The following is a 17831-nucleotide window of genomic DNA, read 5'->3' as shown; positions in this document are numbered from 1 at the left end:
CTGGGTCCTTAATAGCAGCTTGTCACATAACTTAACATTTTCATAGCATAGAAATCAAAGATCAAGATATTTTCATTTGCTTGGTTTTTTTTATATCAAGCTGCTCTTAACAGTGTGCTAGGGGGGAGGGGTCAATGAAAAATTCAGCATCCCATGCAAAATTCCTCTCTCCCTCTCTCCCTCCCCCCTCTCTCACACACACTCTTAATGCCCCCACTCATCTACATATATATACACCACCAGATTGTTGATTGCAAACCTGAACTTAATTATCCTATGTAGGCTCCTTTGATAAGGCAATGAGCCTGTCTTCAGTTGTGGAACCCAACCACTCTTTGGAATAAGCCTTGTTTTTTCATAAGAATGGTAATATATAGAGTGGTAATACTGCCTAATGTAAAGGTTTATTTTTTAATGATGAAGGGAAGGAAAGATGTTTAAATGAACAATGGCAATCCTAGTGAATCCCAGTATACCTGTTGCTATTTGCTGGGCAAAACTGGCAGTCCGTTTCTTATTTGCCAGTCCTTGATTACTTGGTGTTGGGAGGACAGAGGCAGACTGCACAATCTTGGATTCCAGGCTTGGAAGTCCTGATTATGCTACTGAGCAGTCAGCTATTTTCTCCCCAGCCTTCTGGAACACTGGCCAAGAAAAACCTTCCAGATACATTGGATTCCAATTCCTTTAATCCAGTGGAATACTACCTAAGGGTTATCGGAACTGAAGTTCAACATATCTGAAAGGCACTAGTTGGTGGAGGTTATATGTTCATTTCTGGGTGTTATAAGACAGGTTTATGTGGGCAATTGTGAGATGGCTTAAGGGCTGCAGTAACTGTCATATCTATTGCAGCTATGGTGACATGGTTCCAAGCACCATTGCAGGGAAGATCTTTGGATCCATCTGCTCTCTAAGTGGGGTGCTGGTCATCGCCCTTCCTGTACCTGTCATTGTTTCCAACTTCAGCCGTATCTATCACCAGAATCAGCGGGCAGATAAGCGACGAGCTCAGCAGGTAGATGTGGAGGGAGGAGGAGGAGACCATAGACATGGGGAGCTCAATTATCTGTGACATTCCACAAATGGTTCCCTGTGTTTCTCCCTTTACAGAAATGTCGCCTAACCCGAATACGACTGGCCAAGAGTGGCACTACCAACGCTTATCTTCAGTACAAGCAGAATGGAGGCCTTGAGGTATGAACTCAAGTCTCTGTTCACCTTGGTGCCCTCAGTTTTCTCCATGCTGGGCATCCTTAAAACAATTGCACAGGTTGTTTTCTTAAACCAGTTGCCTTTTCCTGGATAAGGAAAACAAGGATCAGTGTGAATGGGAAACATGTGCGATTCTTCCTCCTTGCTTGGGCCAATAAGCTCAGTTTTTGTTATTGCAGTCAAAATGAGCAAGCCTAAACTTTTGATCTTTGGGGTTGACTACAGCTGAGCTGTAGACATTCTCTCCATTGTGCATTCCATCAGTGTAAGAATAATTTGCCAGAGCTGCATGTTAAGCCAAACAGAGCTACTTGCCGAAAGATAAGGAAAAAAGAGAGAAGAAGAATGGGATATACAGTACCAGCCCTCTTTCCCTTTCTTGGCCATTCGCTTTCTGTCACATCTGTTAATGTTTTTTTTCCCCTCTCTTGGTCTGTTTTTCTATTTCCCCATTTTATTTACTTTATTTATGGGGATGCATGCAGCACTTAGCCTAATTTCAGAAACAATCTGCAAATGATCAGTCTAGACCTCTGGCAAAACGAGTGTGTCTCTTCTCTGGCAAAACGAGAAGTTGATGTGATTGTTGTTTTCAGAGGGCTTTTGAAATTAGGCTGAGTACCATGTTCATCCCCAGGGTCAACAGTTACACATCCTTGGGCCAAGCTTAGAACAGAACTTCCACTATGAGTCACTTTCGGAAACCAATGCTGGAATGCTCTTCCCCAGGGAATAATTCTGGTTCTCTATTATCTGCCACACTTTTTAATATAATCACAAAATCCCTCGAATGGGTCATTGGACATGTTGGCATTTGGTTTAGATTTATGTCCAAGATTCCCATCTCTATTTCTCCCTCTCATCAAATCTAGGGGAAGCTGCGAGCTTCTTTTGCGCAAAGTCCCATTCATTAATGAGAGCAATTTAATTAAAGTGCTGTCCAAATAAAACAAAGGCTCGGTTTCAAGCATTGCATTATACTACAAAATAATTTGTTTTGTGTTGGCTTGGGTGAGCACATACATTGTTGTTTACCTAGCCCATTTTCATGTATTCAACGAACAGCAACTAAAACAAATCATAGTTTACTTGGTTTGAATCCATTCATTGTTAAGGATAGAGGAAGACTGGCTGAAGAAACAGCTACTCTGGATGGTCTCCTGTTCTGTCAAAGGACCCAATTCATAACTCCTGGACTTTCAGGGGCTACTGTTGTCCTAATGCCTTTCTATCAGCTTTAGGTGATTCAGATCCTGTGGTACAATAAACTTAACTGCTGTCATTCATGCTTTGGTGTTTTCCAAATATTCTATGAGTCAGACTGTCCTTGAAGATGGTTTGGAAATGTCAAGGACTGCACAATGCAGCCTCCTACATTGCTGTCAAGTCTTTCACCACTTGGTTTCTGTTCTGATTGCTAATTCTTCCCCCTTTGTTGATCAATACTTTGATCTTGGCTAATACAGGCATCATGGAAGCCTACTCTTAAATTACCTGTTTATCTTGTTTGTGATGTATTATATGAACAGTAAGTAAAAAAATTTTTAAAAAAACATGACTTCAAAAGTCTAACCCAGGAGTCCTCAAATGTTCTAATCTCAATTCCAATTTTAAATAAGCTCCCAACTTTATATTGCAACTGGAGCATTCTTTGTTGGAAGGCTTCCTACTTTGCAAAATATCAATTCCCTATAGACAGAAAGGTAGTCCATTAGAGAGGAGAAATGTAGCCACACCCTGCAGTATTGTTTTCTAAATGCAGAAAGCTTCTTTTCAATGGAAGGCACTCAGATACTCAGCCACCCTTCTTGCAATCCGAATTACAATAATCTAAATATATTTAAAAGTTGAATAGGTTTTAATGCACTCAGGCGTTTCCCCCATTTTTATATTTCCACTTGCATGTCCAATGATGGCTCTGACAATATAGATATGTGGATATTCAAGCTGGAGCTGCCAATTGTTGAAATGGAATGGTTATGTGCTGGTATGTCCATCAGATATCTCATCTGCCTTTTATCTTCTTTCTCCATCAGGACAGAGATCCTGATGCACATGTCTTGGCAGTGCGCAACCGATCAGCTTTTGAACAACAGCACCACCATCTCTTGCACTGCTTGGAGAAAACTACAGTGAGTAACAGGAAGATTGGATCAAAAATGGGAGTAGTCAAAAAAGGGAGGAATGGAAGGCATTTGGGAAACGGAAGTGGGACTGGTGGGTGAAGCATGCATTTGTATTTACAAATGAAATCTGCTTTCTGTCCAACACCTTGTGAGCCAATCTTCCCACTTTATGCTCTACAAAATAGTAAGCTATGATTTTGATGCTCAGGTGGAATAATGGGACTTTTGTTGCTAAATACTTAAGGGTTTCTTATTGAGGGAGAGGTTGGAACTGGGCTGATCTTATTCCTAAGCAGTTCCTGTTCCCCCCCCCCCCCAATATATAATATGTATATAACATGGAGAACTTCACCCTAAATAGAAGCAGCAACATTAAAGGGGAGAGGCTTGTCACAGTGACTTTGTAGGGCAGATCCCACCCTCTCCCAATAATGGCTTCATTGCTTCTGATAGAATGTTTGTTACTTTTTATTGCAACAAGGATAACTGAAGTGCAGATTGCCAGTAGATGCAAAATGCAAAATTAAGTCAATTACACCTCTTTTAATGTTTAATATTAAATTATAGTTTAATGATGAAACTATAGTACAGGACAGAAATCTTGGGATCCTATGTAGGTCTTGAAAGTCTGAATTGTAGTGCCTAGAACCTGTGGTGGTGGTGGTGGTGGCATAGACACATTTTAATTGAGTATAACTCCGGAAACTGCATTATAATGTCCATATAGTTTAAACTAGAGTTCACATGGAGCTGTCCAAGGTCCTGTTTTCATTTGCTCTTGGTGGGGGCAGACTTTTGCCTTGATTTTGTGTATCTCAGCTGAATTTCATCATTGTCTTAACATTACTCATCTTGATGGGAATATGGTTGCCTAGATTTGATACGACAGTCTGAACTGATTCTACAGGTTTACAAATGTATGTTCTATATTTTTCTGCTCTAGTTGACAACTAATGAATTAAGAATGAGCAGTGATTATGTTTTGCAACAACATTAATTTACTAGGACAGTTAAAACAAGAAGGAGCAGCAATGAAGGACAAATTTCTCTTCAGGCTTGGGAAAATGGCAATAAGGTACCATAACAGACTCACTATGAACTAAGACAAGTGATGGGTATCCCTCCTGCTACCCTTTTTTTTATAAAAAGCTGTTGCTGGCTGAATTTGCAGTAATTGACCCAAGAAGGGGATCTTAGCGTTTTATTACTATTTCAATAAAAATGTCAGTTCAGCACAGGAAAAAAGGCAGAAACTATATTTTTAGTCATCGGGAATGAAATTGATAATAAAAGTGCTAGACTCATAATGCCTTAATACAAATTAATGGTGTCACCATTCTTAATATCCTATTCATAGTCTTTTTTTAGTTGCGGTCAGTATTTCTCGGAAGAGTATTGAGCTGAGAGTGCAAAAGCAAAGTAATACAAATGATTAAAAACTGTTAGAACAAGTTCCTTACGAGGAAAAGTTACAATATTTGAGGCTTTTCAGCTTGGGGGGGGTGGGGAGAGAAGCAAGTGAAGGGGCCATAATAGAATTGTATTAAATTACACATGATGTGAAGGAAGTGTTTAGGGCAGGGGTGTCCAAACTTGGCAACTTTAAGACTTGTGGACTTCAACTCCCAGAATTCCCCAGCCAGCTCTGCTGGGAGTTGAAGTCCACAAGTCTTAAAGTTGCCAAGTTTGGACACCCCTGGTTTAGGGGAAAACTCTGATGAAGTATTAATTAAATAATCTGATACGATCAACCTTGCGGAAGAAGGGGCGTTTGGGAGTAAGAATAGGTTTGTCCACTCACATCAACCTCTATTATTATTTTTCTCCTTCTCTCTCTTCCCATCCCCTGGCATTTTTTTCCCTTCACCCACATGCAGAGTCATGAGTTTACTGATGAACGCACCTACAATGATTTTTGTCTGACTGAGCCCCTGGGTTACCGCACCAGCCGCAGCACTTCTCTCTCCTCTCAGCAAGGAAGCAAAGGGATTCTAAGCACCTCCTGCTGCCCCCGCCGCAACAGGCGCCGCACCACCCGCCTCACCAACTCCACCATGTCTGTCAGCCGTGCCAGTGCTCAAGAGCTGGATATGTTGAACAGCCACAAAAGCGCTGCCCCCCAGAGGTAGGAAGTATGCCTACAGCTTTTAACACCCAACCAGTGGGAAGAAGGGATTGCTTCCACTTGCATTATTCATGCTCAAAAAAAAAAAAACTTTGACCACCATATCTATTATCTGCAAGGAGAGAGTGAGGATGAGGGAGACACAGCTCAAATGTGTTACCAAAGCTATTCAGTACAGAGAAAAGACTCCGCTCAGTAGCAAAGCATTTTAAGCAAACATTTTCAGGTTTAATCCACAGAAGTTTCCTGCCTGAAGGGCCACTGACAACCAGCGCTGACTGTATTAGACTCACAGGTTTTTTTTTAGATTGATATGCTGGTAATATAAACTGTGTCTCACTAGTACTATATATATATATGTGTGTGTGTGTGTGTGTGTGTGTGTGTGTGTGTATGTATTTGTGTTACACTAGATCTATACTAGTATACATATATATATATGTATTTGTGTTACACTAGATCTATACTAGTCTCCCTTTATTTATTTATCAGTACAAATATAACACAAATATATATATATATATATATATATATATATATATATATATATATGTGTGTGTGTGTGTGTGTGTGTGTACACACACACACACACACACACACACACACACACACACACACACACACACACATATATATATATATATATATATATATATATATATATATATATATATAAACAAATAAAATGGGGGGGGGAACCTCATGGCCTTTCAGAATTCCCTTTATCTACATGATTATCATTTGGCTGGGGCTGCTGGGAGTTTTAGTTGAGTAATATCTGGAGTGCCACTGGTTCCCCATTTCTGCCTTCTTCCCTGAAGATCAAGGACAATCTGTAGAGTATGTAAAAATACCTCATGGGGACATATAAAGAATACTCCTAGAACAGAGTGCAATTAAATTTTAAAAAATTATATCCATTTAAAATTTAGTAATTTGATGAGTTGAATTCCAGGTCACCAAAGTTTTTGCAAGAGTAAATATGTTACTTGTCTTCACTGTAGATAAGAAAGTAAAAAAAAAAAGTCCAGATAGTAAACACCTGGAGACAGCAGAAGAGAAGAGACAGAACTGGAGAAAATCACAAAATACAAAGACCTGCAAATAGAAGTAGAATGACTGTGCCAAAAGAACCAAAAATGATATCAATAGGAATAGGCACCTTGAGTACAATTCCAAAACACTCGGAGTACCACTTAAACATCATTGGCATTGATAAAAATCCCCAATTGCAAAAAAAGCTGATATACTTACAACAGCTTACATCCTGTGACAATATCTCTTAATACCATCAAACAAGAACATCTGCCCATGCCAGGTCCTTGGGAAGGAGTCGATAGGAGGACAAAAATGCCAAGTCCAATCTAAACATCGAGCTGACTGCATGATTGAATATATAGTAATAGAATATATTGCTGTAGCTCCTTCCCTTCCATCTCTTGCATAACTGATTTTACAGCTAATAAGTATGACCAGATTTGTTTAATAATACAGTGGATCTGATTGTACTTGCAGCTCAGCTATGCTGTCAAGTACAACCATATCTACCACAGGATGAAGCATAAAGGACATTTATGATCAGTTTACAAAAAAAAAAGAGAGAATATGTTTGGGCTCTGCAGGAAGAGGTTGGGCAGTTATGGCTTTAATAGGAATAGGTAGACTGGATAGAGAAGTTTAGGGTTTGAGTTAGGTTAGGCTAGGGCAGGGGTGTCAAACTCAATTTCATTGCGGGCCGGATCAGGATTGTGTTTGATCTTGGGGGGCCGAGGTAGGCATGGACAGGTTGGGTGTGGACAGCACGACATCACTCGTGTCGGGGGTGCCTGTGGCGGCCCGAGCACTCTGCCAGCTAAAATAGATTCCCAAGCTCCGTTTACAGCTGCGATGGCCTCCTGCAAACCTCTGCCAGTAAAAACAGAGCTCGGGAGAGCCACGGGTGCCCCTCCTGAGTTCTGTTTTCACTGGCAGAGGCACCGTGGGCTGGTCTTTCACTGTTTCCAGACGGCCAGATTTAAGCACCCCGCATGCTGGATCCTTGGGTTTGACACCCCTGGACTAGGGCAACATGGAGGAAGTGAATTGAAAATTTAAGTTACATGTTAGTGCCTATGGACTTTTCCCCTCGGTCTATTTTTGCCACACTTTTGGTCTACTTTGGTGTTCTTGCTACACAAGAAGATTAGCTTAAAAGTTCAGCATTTCCCCTCCAGTGAAAAAACAATGTTTTCCGTTCTTTTTCAAGTTCAGGTCAACTTTGTTTTTGAATGGAATGCCAAAGTTCTGCTCTGCAGGTAGACCAGATCAGGAAACATGCTCCGCAAGGTGATTGGAACTCTATTTGATTAAGTTAGGTTGAAGTAACAGAATTGTGCAAATCTGTGGTGTTTCCCTCACTCTTATATCCCAGGCAGTCACGGGGAACCAGTCCGAGTTTCTTTTTCATGCTTCCCCGAAGCTTAATTGATACTTTTTCTGCTTCTCTTGTCCTAATGACTTCTGGATGCCTTCTTCAAGGTCAGTTCCATGGTTTTCTAATCAGAATCACATTCCAAAATCAGGGATTAGAACAAGAGCTGGGTAAAATCAAACTGTAAAAAAAAATCAAGATGTCATCAATGACCATGTGGTTGAAGTCCCGCATCTCTTTATAGCAGCGATGGCGAACCTTTTTTGGCTCGCGTGCCACAAATAGGGGTCGTGTGCGGGTGTGCCACACCCATAATGCAATGCGCGACCCCCCAGTGCGCATGCGTGCACAACAGACACGACCCCCCATTTTTACATGCTTTTTTCGCCCTCCCCAGGCTCCAGAGGCTTTATAGGAGCCTGGGGAGGGCGAAAAGAGCCTCCCCCGCCCCCCCCCCGGAGGCCCTCCGGAGGCTTCAGGGACCGTCTGGAGGCTTCCCTGAAGCCTTCGGAACGCTTAAAACGACCCTCCGAGCAAACCGGAAGTGACTTCCGGGTTGCTCAGAGGGTCGTTTTAAGTGTTCTGAAGGCTTCATGGACCGTCCGGAGGCTTCCCTGAAGCCTTCAGAATGCTTAAAATGACCCTGCAGGGTGTGCCACCTCTGGCACGTGTGCCATAGGTTCGCCATCATGGGCCTAGGATATCTGGATGGCCCCAAGTCTGTTGGCCAGGAGCTTAAGCGAATTTTATTATTTGGTTATTTTGTTTTGGGAATACGTTTGATTTCAGCCATGCATTAGGGTGTGGATTGTATTCAGGTAGTCCTCAACTTACAACTATTCATTTAGTGACTATCCAAAGTTACAACGGCACTGGAAAAAGTGATTTATGACCTTTTTTCACATTTATGACCACTGCAGCATCCCGACAATGATCAAAATTTGGATGCTTGGCAACTGGGATGTATTTATGATGCTTACAGTGTCCCAGAGTCATGGGATCACTTTCTGGGACCCTCTGACAAGCAGAGTCAATGGGAAGCCAGATACGCTTAAGTGTGGCAAAGGTGCACGGAATACTGTTACTTCCCACTGAATCTACTTGCATTAGCCGGCTTTCTAACTGCAGGAGCTGGGGCAAGTAAAGAGAGCTCAGCCGGTCTCAAACATGGGCTATCAACATCTTTAACTACTGAACCATCGTTCCCCTTATTGCTGGTGGCTGATGGGAATGAAATCCTAAACACCTGGAGGGCACCCTTTGCCTTCCTAGACTAACACATGAGCTGTGTTCTCTGTTGCTTAATACATATGAGTTCTATGCCATGCAGTTCTATTGATTGATTTATTATATTATTCATAGGCTGCCCTTCAAGATTAACTCTCCCCTTGTGGTTTGTAACATATTAAAATTTAAAATTTTCTTTAGAACTCATTACAATTCAGAGCCTTGTAATCTAGAAATATTGTAACAGGGTTACAGCAATGTTATGGCAGCAATAATATGCATCAATGCTCAAAAGTGCACCCCATTGTGTTCAGTGGGACAGACGTGAGTTTTCACTTATTCCATTTCACAGAACTGCTGCTTTTGTGGCACTAATTTGACAGAGATTAACTGCAGGTGTCAGCAAGTAGCTGACCTTGACTAATTCCCCAGAATCAAAGTTGATCTGACCTGGTTCACACATGGATGGGAAACCACCAGGAACCTGCTAAAACAATAAAGCAAATGGTTTGTAGTTAGATCCCCACTTATTTTATTTAAATGGACTTTTGAGGGCTGTAGGGGCCATGGGTGATCACACAAAGGCTCCGTTAAGGGCTTTAAAGTAGAAAGTGGGATTTATTCCAGTGCAAAGGGAGGCACTACTAAAAATCAGATTTTTCTGCCTGATTTTGTTGTTTATGGCTAGGGCCATAAATAAGTGCTGCATGTAGCTTGTTGGTATAAGTCTTTGCCTCACATAGCTGTACTCACAAAACACACTACATTACTTCCCACCAGAGTGGGGAGGCAGGGAATACTATGGGTCCCCTATCTTAAGAGGGCCATTTAGTGGAATCAAGAAAAAGGCCCTTCTCTGTAGTAGCTCCCTCCCTACAGAGATAAGATTGGCTCCCACTCTCACACTATTTTAAAAGGCCGTGAAGACATGCTTCTGCCAATAGGCCTGCAAAGCCCAGGATAATATGAAGCCATCAACTGGCTGGTCTGTTTTTTGTTGCCTGGGAAATATTGGTTTTTGTACTGGACTTTTATCTTTGTAAGCTTCTTGGAGTCAGTGAGAGTGTTTTGGGCAGCCATATACATTTTCTTAATTAAGCCTTGGCTTAATACACTGCACAAGCCCAACTACTGTGATTCATTAACCCTAAAGGCTTATATATTGTATGACTTCAGCCATTGCCGTGTCAAAATCATAATGGTTTGTTTTGTGAACCACTCCAATGTTGGTTTATTCAGGAAAAGCATGGTTAAGCAAACCATAGCTCATTCTGAACCAAGCTGGAGCTTGTCTTTACTGTGCTAGCTCCTTCCTACTTTATACACATGACCTGTTGAAGCCTTTCTTGTTTGAAGATATAACAGATATAGGAGTTTTTCCTAGTCTGGGATCAGATGCGTGAGTCTAGGTGGGAATGATAAGAACTGAAGTCCGGTACCCAAGGGGCATTCTGGAAAGCTTCATTAGAGCAATGATCTGTCTATAACTGATGAAAGATGAGATCAAAAGGTTGGAGAGAGGCTTTCCATCTCTCCACATAACTCTTTCCATTTTCCTGGGAAGATTCATTCCTGCTGAGAATCCAAGGCTTAGTGCAGATTTAAGATTGAGTTGCATTAACAAGTGAGGGGATAGGATGGTGCTTTAGTTGATTATGTCACCAAAAGAAAAAAAAAGTTCGACTAAAGGAGTTACCAAATATTCCACGGACACAATTTTAATAAGCATCCCCGTTTCAAGAATGGATCTGTGGGAAGCTGAACTGATAGATGGGTTTGAATGGAAAGAATCCAAGGAAAGGCTGAAAGAGGCTAGACAGTGCAAGCACAGAGAAAAGAAGTTTAGAGAAGAAACATAAAAGCCACTTTCATTATCTGAAGGAAATGATAGAGAGAATGGCTGACTGCTTATTGGCACCCATTCAGCAAGAAAAAGAACCTATTGCAGGAAAGCGGGCATAGCATCAGCATCTGGAAGAGCCAGAAGAAGCATTCACTGGGGAGAAGCATTCAGTCATGGGTGCTTTGTGTCAGAACTAGATGGCTTTTGATTACTGCTCTAGGCTCTGGTTGTGCTATTTCTGTTGAATCTTCCAACAGAATGAAGAGCTTGTCAGTCAAAAGGATGAGTTAAGTATCTGCAGATTGACTGCTATAAATGTGATCTCTCTCCCCCTCACCTCCCCCTCCTTGCAGTAATTGACTCAGCTGCTCTGATGCAACTGGACATTCAAAGGAGAAAGAATTAGCCGTAATATAATTGAACTACTGCATAGAAAATGGAAGAAACCAACTTTCATATACTGAGATGGGCAAAGATAGGCAGAAGAAAGCACACCCAGCTGTAAAATGGATGCTGGCTGGGTACAGGGATACAAGCAGCCTAAGGGCTGAAGGAAAAAAATGGGCAGATGTGGAAAAACTGGAGAACACAAAAGACCAAGGAAACCTTCTTGGGGTCTGAAATATGGAAGCAACAATACCCAAGAGATAGATCAGCAGGAGACATGGTCAGCAACTCAAGAAGGTGGCTGAGATGAACCTAATATATGAATGATAAGTCAAATGTTAGGCTGCAGGCAGTGGTGGGTTTCAAATTTTTTTAGCACCTCTTCTGTAGGTGTGGTCTGCTTTGTGGGAGTGGCTTGCCGGCCATGTGACCGGGTAGGAGTGGCTTGCCGGGCATGTGACTGGGTGGGCGTGGCCAACTTGTAAAATGTGGTGAAACTCACTTAAGAACGCTCTTGCTTAGCAACCAAAATGTTGGCTCAGAAACTCCGGCATTTGAAGCATACAAGTCTTAAAGCTGTCAAGTTACAAGACCCTTGCACCCCTAACCCTTTAGAGAAAAAAAAAAACCCGGGGGTGTTCAAACGTGACAGCTTTAAGACTCGTGGACTTCAACTCCCAGAATTCCTCCTCTGGCTCTTCATCTTGATGACGTGCGGACGGGTGGGGGGAGGGAGTTGGAACCGGTTCTAAACGGCACTGTAGATTTGTGGAACCTCTTCTATAGAAGAGGTTAGAACTGGCAGGAACCCACCCCTGGCTGCAGGTCTCCAAAATTGTTGAATTCAATTCCTTAATTTCAGCAAGACTCATGTCTCTTACAGCTTTTTGAAATAATGGATCTTCTGCCATCTCCTGGTAGAAGGGTAGCAACACCAAAGTACCGAACCAAGAATCAAGAGTCAACTGTCCCATTGGCATATACAGCAAAATAAACTCCTGGGTCATTATTTTACCAAGATTTTACTTTACCGATAGATCCATATAGGTACGGAAAACACAAATCCGTTTTTGGGGTTTTGGTGCAAAAGGTAACCTAGTTAAATCCCCCCTTTTCCTCCCTGGGCCACCCTGTGTCCATTGTCCACCAATACAGTTCAATCATTTTGGTTTGAGAAACAGCCTGTGCCACACGAAAGGGTCGCATCAGGTGACCTTGAAATGTCAGGACTTTTTCAGGCTTCAAATGGCTCACATAAATAGGCTTGAGTAAGAAACATGAGTCTTGCTGAAATTAAGGCTAGTACTTAGGAACTGAATTCAACAATGTTGGAGACCTGCAGCCTAACACTTGGCTTATATTTTGAAATCATGGCTCTTCTGCCACCTCTTGGTAGAAAAATGGCAACACCAGAGGAATAGTACCGAAACAAGGTTTCAAGCACACAAATGGCTCTGTAACTCTACCAAACACAAAAACATACAAAGCCAGGGTCTGAAATATTATAACCCAAGCACTTGGTCATCTGTATGGGTCACGATAGAGTTGCTAGAAGGATTGCACTCCAAGGCCCTTTTGCCTGATGTGAACTCAGTTAATTGTGGCTTGTAAACCATGGCCTACAACTTAGCAAGTTGTGTGAACCCAATCATTTAGACCACATGCACAGTAAGCTACAATGTGGTTGATTTATTTATGGTGGGCTTAGTATGATGCATGAATGCAGCCAGTGTTGTTTGTAAACTGTATTTATTGGTTTAGCTTGTTGCCTGAACCTCTTCAGTGGTGAGCTTCCTTTTTTTGCTTTGACTTAAACCTTTCTCCCCTTACTGTATATTTCTTTAGTTAAAATATTAAATACATTTTTTTACAAAGTGAAACAGATAAATGCAAAATTGTATAAAGAAAAAGTTACAAAATGAAGTGAGGTAAAGGGGGAAAAAAGTGTTAAATCCCTTACTGGACATTTATGAAATTGGGTTACATCATGAGGAAAGAATTACATTCTGTACCTGCTGAAAGATGCACCTCCTTAGCCCTGACTGAGCTTTTAAAATGCTCATGCATGACTAAGAATAATTTTCCTTTGAAAGCACCGCTGGTGAAAGAAAAGCAGTGCAGACAGGAAGCCTTCAGAGGCAAGTTTTCATTCCATTAAAACCTCTGATACTTGAGTGGCACACAATAGGTGTGAAAAATTTACCTCAGAGGTATTCGTCTCTTTAGTTTCCCTGCAATGACTTCCTTCCCTCTTTTCTTCCTTCATCACTCCCTCCCTGTCGGCACACATATATCAAATCACTTATGGGGTTTTTTGGTCTCTTGAAGAAGATCAAGATAGAATCTTCCTTTCAAATGATTGACCCACCATAATAGCCATGTCAAAATATGGAAAATCTATTGGGATGCTCACAAGATATAAGCATTTGATTCAGATGTATTTATTTATAAAATTTAATGGCCGCCCAACTTACCAGAAGGTAACTCTAGGCGGCTTACAGTCATAAAAATATATATCTACATTAAAACATGAATTCAAGCCAAAGACTAAAATCCTAAGGATACATGGGGAGAGCAGGGTGGAATGGGAGGAGGTGGGACCTGTTGTTACTCGATCAACCACCTCCACTGTGTTGTTTCCTCAAACCAACTGACAGAGGCAGGTCTTTAGACTCTTATGAAAGGATAGGAGGGTTGGGGCCAACCTCATATGGGGTGGGGTGGGGGAGAAGATATTCCAGAGGGCAGGAGCAACAGCAGAGAGGGCTCTCCTCCTGGATTCAGCCAGCTGGAATAATTGGGCTGATAGGACCCACAGCATGCCTCCTCTGCCAGCACAAGGGGAACAGGCCACATGAAAGATTGGGCGCTATATATTTATGAACAAAAAGCAGGAATCGGATAGGGATGTGTTCCAATTCCCTCACCCCAGTCTTGTATTCTATTAAATAGTTGGTCTCTTCCTTGTTGGAGTGGAGCTGGGCTATAATTCACAATAGTTCAAATGACTGAAAAATCTTTCATTTAGTAAAAGAAATTCCCTTCACAGAGGCTGATTGCATGCACTGTGCTAAGCCACATATGATTTGTTTTTATTTATTTATTTATTGCTTTTAAAAAGAACAAAAAAGAAATAAAACACAAAGATAATGATTATTGATACCTTCTCAAAGGAAAGAATACATGAAAAGTACTTTAAAAAGTTTAAAAATATCACAGAAAAAAGAAAGTATATATCATTAACAGTTACAATATACAGTGTCTAAACTTATCTAATGAAAATATTATTCAAGTATATATTAATTTCTAATACATTTGTATAACCATTATTTTTTGCCTACTGCATTTTATAAAAATGAGTTCCATATCTCATTATACTTATCCATACAAAGTCTATGTCTATAGTTGATCTGCTCCAAGGTGGCAAGTGTATTCAGGTCTTCAATCCAGTGAAAGGGCCATACATTTATCTTTTCAATACTACAATATGTCTTTTGGCCCCAGGAATGGCCATTTACATTGTCCACTTGTCAAATTTCATGTCGTAGGTATGTAATTCAAGAAATATTATTCTCTGAAAATTTTAACTTTTGTCCAAAAGTCATATTTGTATAATCCACTATTTTCTCCCAACATTTAGTAAATAAAGGACATTGTAAAACCATGTTTTTTTTAAAAAAAAACATTATCCTTATTACATTTTAGTCTTTTCTATACAAACATAGTGGAGTCCAATAAATTGTTAAAAATATTTTTTGTTATATAAGTCTTCATTTAAGATCCATTGACACTCTTGCTATAGAAGTGAAGAAACTCTCCATCGTCTAGGCAAAATAGAAACCTCTAATTTTTATTCCTTTCATTTCTTATCATCTGCATATCAAATTGAATTATCAATTACTATAAGAATAAATGCTATGTTTTTAAGTTCTTTAACAAGTAGTTCTACAATCTCAACTGTCTCAAAATCTGAAAATGCTGCTGATCCAACAATGTTGTTAACAAATGTTGTCGCTGTAGAATATTTCCATTTGCAGCTACAAAGTGATTTGCTTGTTTATGGCTTAGCAGACATTGTGAATCCAGTTTTTAATCTATATATTCTTTCAAGGCTATCATTTATCTCAGCATGAGCATTCCCCTACTCCTTTTTCCCATTCCTCCTTTCTAAATATGATTAAAGTCTTTGTAGGGATCATCCTGTAAATCAAGTTTTAGTAACATTTGAAATATATCACATATTAATTTAAATTTTTTGCCTGCAATTGTTTTATTGTTATGATTTTTCTTTTTCTTTTGGGAAGTTAATAAAATGTGTTTTTAAAAAAGCAATTACTGAGGAGACTGAAAGAATAAAAGCAAACTGAAGATAAAGCAGCTTTGCTTATGGGCTGTCTCTGAAATATAATGGATGCTTATCATTAAATATACACTAAATGGAACTGTTAATTATTTGCTGATGGATTATAAGCAGCTGAAGAAACTGCCCAAGGATTGGACAGGGAACAAATTGTGGAAGATGAACATATTTCAAAATAATTAAAATGTTGAGGTCAGCTCTTTGGGAGAATCAGTGCTCTATCATAGACCTTTGTAACCCCAGCTGTATAAGGAAGACTAAAGTTCACTCAGCAGCCTCAGAAATATATTGTCTGGAGTAACTTCATTTGTACAACAGGCACCTTTTGTTTAGTTTTCAATACTTGTTAGGAATTTTTGTGGTTCAGCCCATCGCTGAGCATCCAGATATGGCTAAGTTTATTTGCATTCTTCAGCATTTGGCCATGAGAAAAGGGAGTTATTGTTCAGCAAAGTCTGGAAAGTCTTTGATTGTAATAAAGAATCTCATACTTTGAGGCTGAGATGACCTCTGCATTCATAATTTCTCTCTCTCTCTTCCTTCCTTTGTCTTCTGCTTCTCTAGTCGCTCCAACTTGAATGCCAAAACCCATGACAACTTGAAGCTGAACTGTGACACCACTGACTTCACAGCAGCCATTATCTGCATCCCCACGCCTCCTGCCAACACACCAGATGACAGTCGGCCTCCGTCACCTAGAGGCCCTGGTGGACCCATACGCAATTCCAGCCTTTCCCCTCCATACCTTCTTCATGAGACTGTCAAGATCTCCTCCTTGTAAGAGGAGGCTGGGGTGGGATCGGGTTGGTGGTCCTTTCTCTTTCTGGAGTCCCTGTTGATCAACAGAGTCTTATTTAGGATGTGGGGATGGGCTCTTCCACATCAGTGTTCCACCCCACCCTGTTGCTGCAACCTAGAGAAGATCAGAGGGAATCAGCTTTCTTTTTAGGGGTGACATTGATACCCATCAACACAGGAAGTTCTTACGTAAGAGGTGCCTGCCCAACTCCCATACCCCTGCAGTCAAAGCCATAGAGGAGATGAAGTGGATCCCAGATGCTATGCACTTCAAAAGAGTAGAGCAATGCAGGGAAAACTGGGTCACAGTAGATGGATCTCTGGGGTACTCAGGAACATATCCCAGCTATGGGGGATGGGTTTTTTACCCTTTAGATAGTTTTCACAATACCAAACCTCTTGTCTCTGAAGTTGTGAACAAGGATGAGCTAAGACTCCTATTTTTTGTTCTCTTAACTGTAGAACTGAAGAAAGCTTTAGATTCTAGAGCAGGAAAGGAATTAAGGACTTTGGCACTCAGCTTTGGAAAGGAAGAAGAATCTAATGGTGAAATCGTAGGTTTCCTACATTAGTGTGGCCAGGGCGGACAGATGAGTTGCAGGCTGAATGCACAGCCAAAAAACTCAGAAAATATAGTCCTCAAGGTTTAGGTCTCTCTCGAGAGAGAAAACCTCTTTAATTAATTCTGTCCCCAGCATAGTTGAGAAAGTGCTGTGGAGTGCTTAGAGCAATCATGGATGCTTGCAAGATTTAAAGAGGGAAATGAAAAGGGGAAAAAAGAGACAGAATCAACAGAGCTTCCAACAATTTTTCTATCTCCTGGCTAAGCCATGACATCACTGGGGTGGATGGAGCCTGAAAGCTTCCCAAAAACCCCAGCTGCCACTTTTTCTCTGTCTCTCTCCTTCTCTCCCAAAATCTGTTCTGTCTCTTGGAAACAGCACTTTAAAAGAAAAAAAGTCTATTGCACCAAAATGCTACACCTCATGGGAATTTCAATGTATTATGATCCCAACCATACATACACACACACACACAAAGAGAAGCCTGCACTTCCCCACATTGTGTAGCATAAAGACTGTGCATGTGTATTATACCTCCAAGAGTGAGATTCCAAGTCCACAGCTGCAAACTGTCTCATGCATGTATAGCTGGGTTCCCATCTCATCTCGCCACCCTGATGGAAGATATGCTGTGAAGAACTGAACCAACTCTGCAGAGCAGGATACAATGGGCTACGTGGCCATACTTCTCCTACAGACATTTTTTTGGATTAAAAAATACAGTGAGAGAAAGACTGAATCTTGATATTAACCAAGCACTATAACTGGGGAAAGAAT

The 17831-nt window shown here is 40.9% G+C and overlaps 1 protein-coding gene across 1 annotated transcript in view; it reads left to right on the top strand.

The window, feature by feature from the left end:
* The window catches only part of KCND1 (potassium voltage-gated channel subfamily D member 1), a gene marked incomplete at its 5' end in the record, with an annotated part of 48191 nt that extends 30725 nt beyond the window's left edge, over positions 1-17466 (top strand). The window contains 5 exons of the mRNA XM_081936557.1: positions 856-1018; positions 1114-1197; positions 3252-3347; positions 5219-5466; positions 16258-17466. Of these exons, the coding sequence (XP_081792683.1) occupies positions 856-1018; positions 1114-1197; positions 3252-3347; positions 5219-5466; positions 16258-16474 (808 nt within the window). The 3' untranslated portion in view covers positions 16475-17466. The remainder of the gene's footprint in view (positions 1-855; positions 1019-1113; positions 1198-3251; positions 3348-5218; positions 5467-16257) is intronic.
* Between the last annotated feature and the right edge of the window lie 365 nt (positions 17467-17831).

This window comes from Natrix helvetica, assembly GCF_964273705.1.
Source record: "Natrix helvetica genome assembly, chromosome: 1".
Lineage (NCBI taxonomy): Eukaryota > Metazoa > Chordata > Lepidosauria > Squamata > Natricidae > Natrix > Natrix helvetica.
The sequence above is the reverse complement of the archived record's forward strand: the minus strand, read 5'-3'. Positions and strand labels throughout refer to the sequence as shown.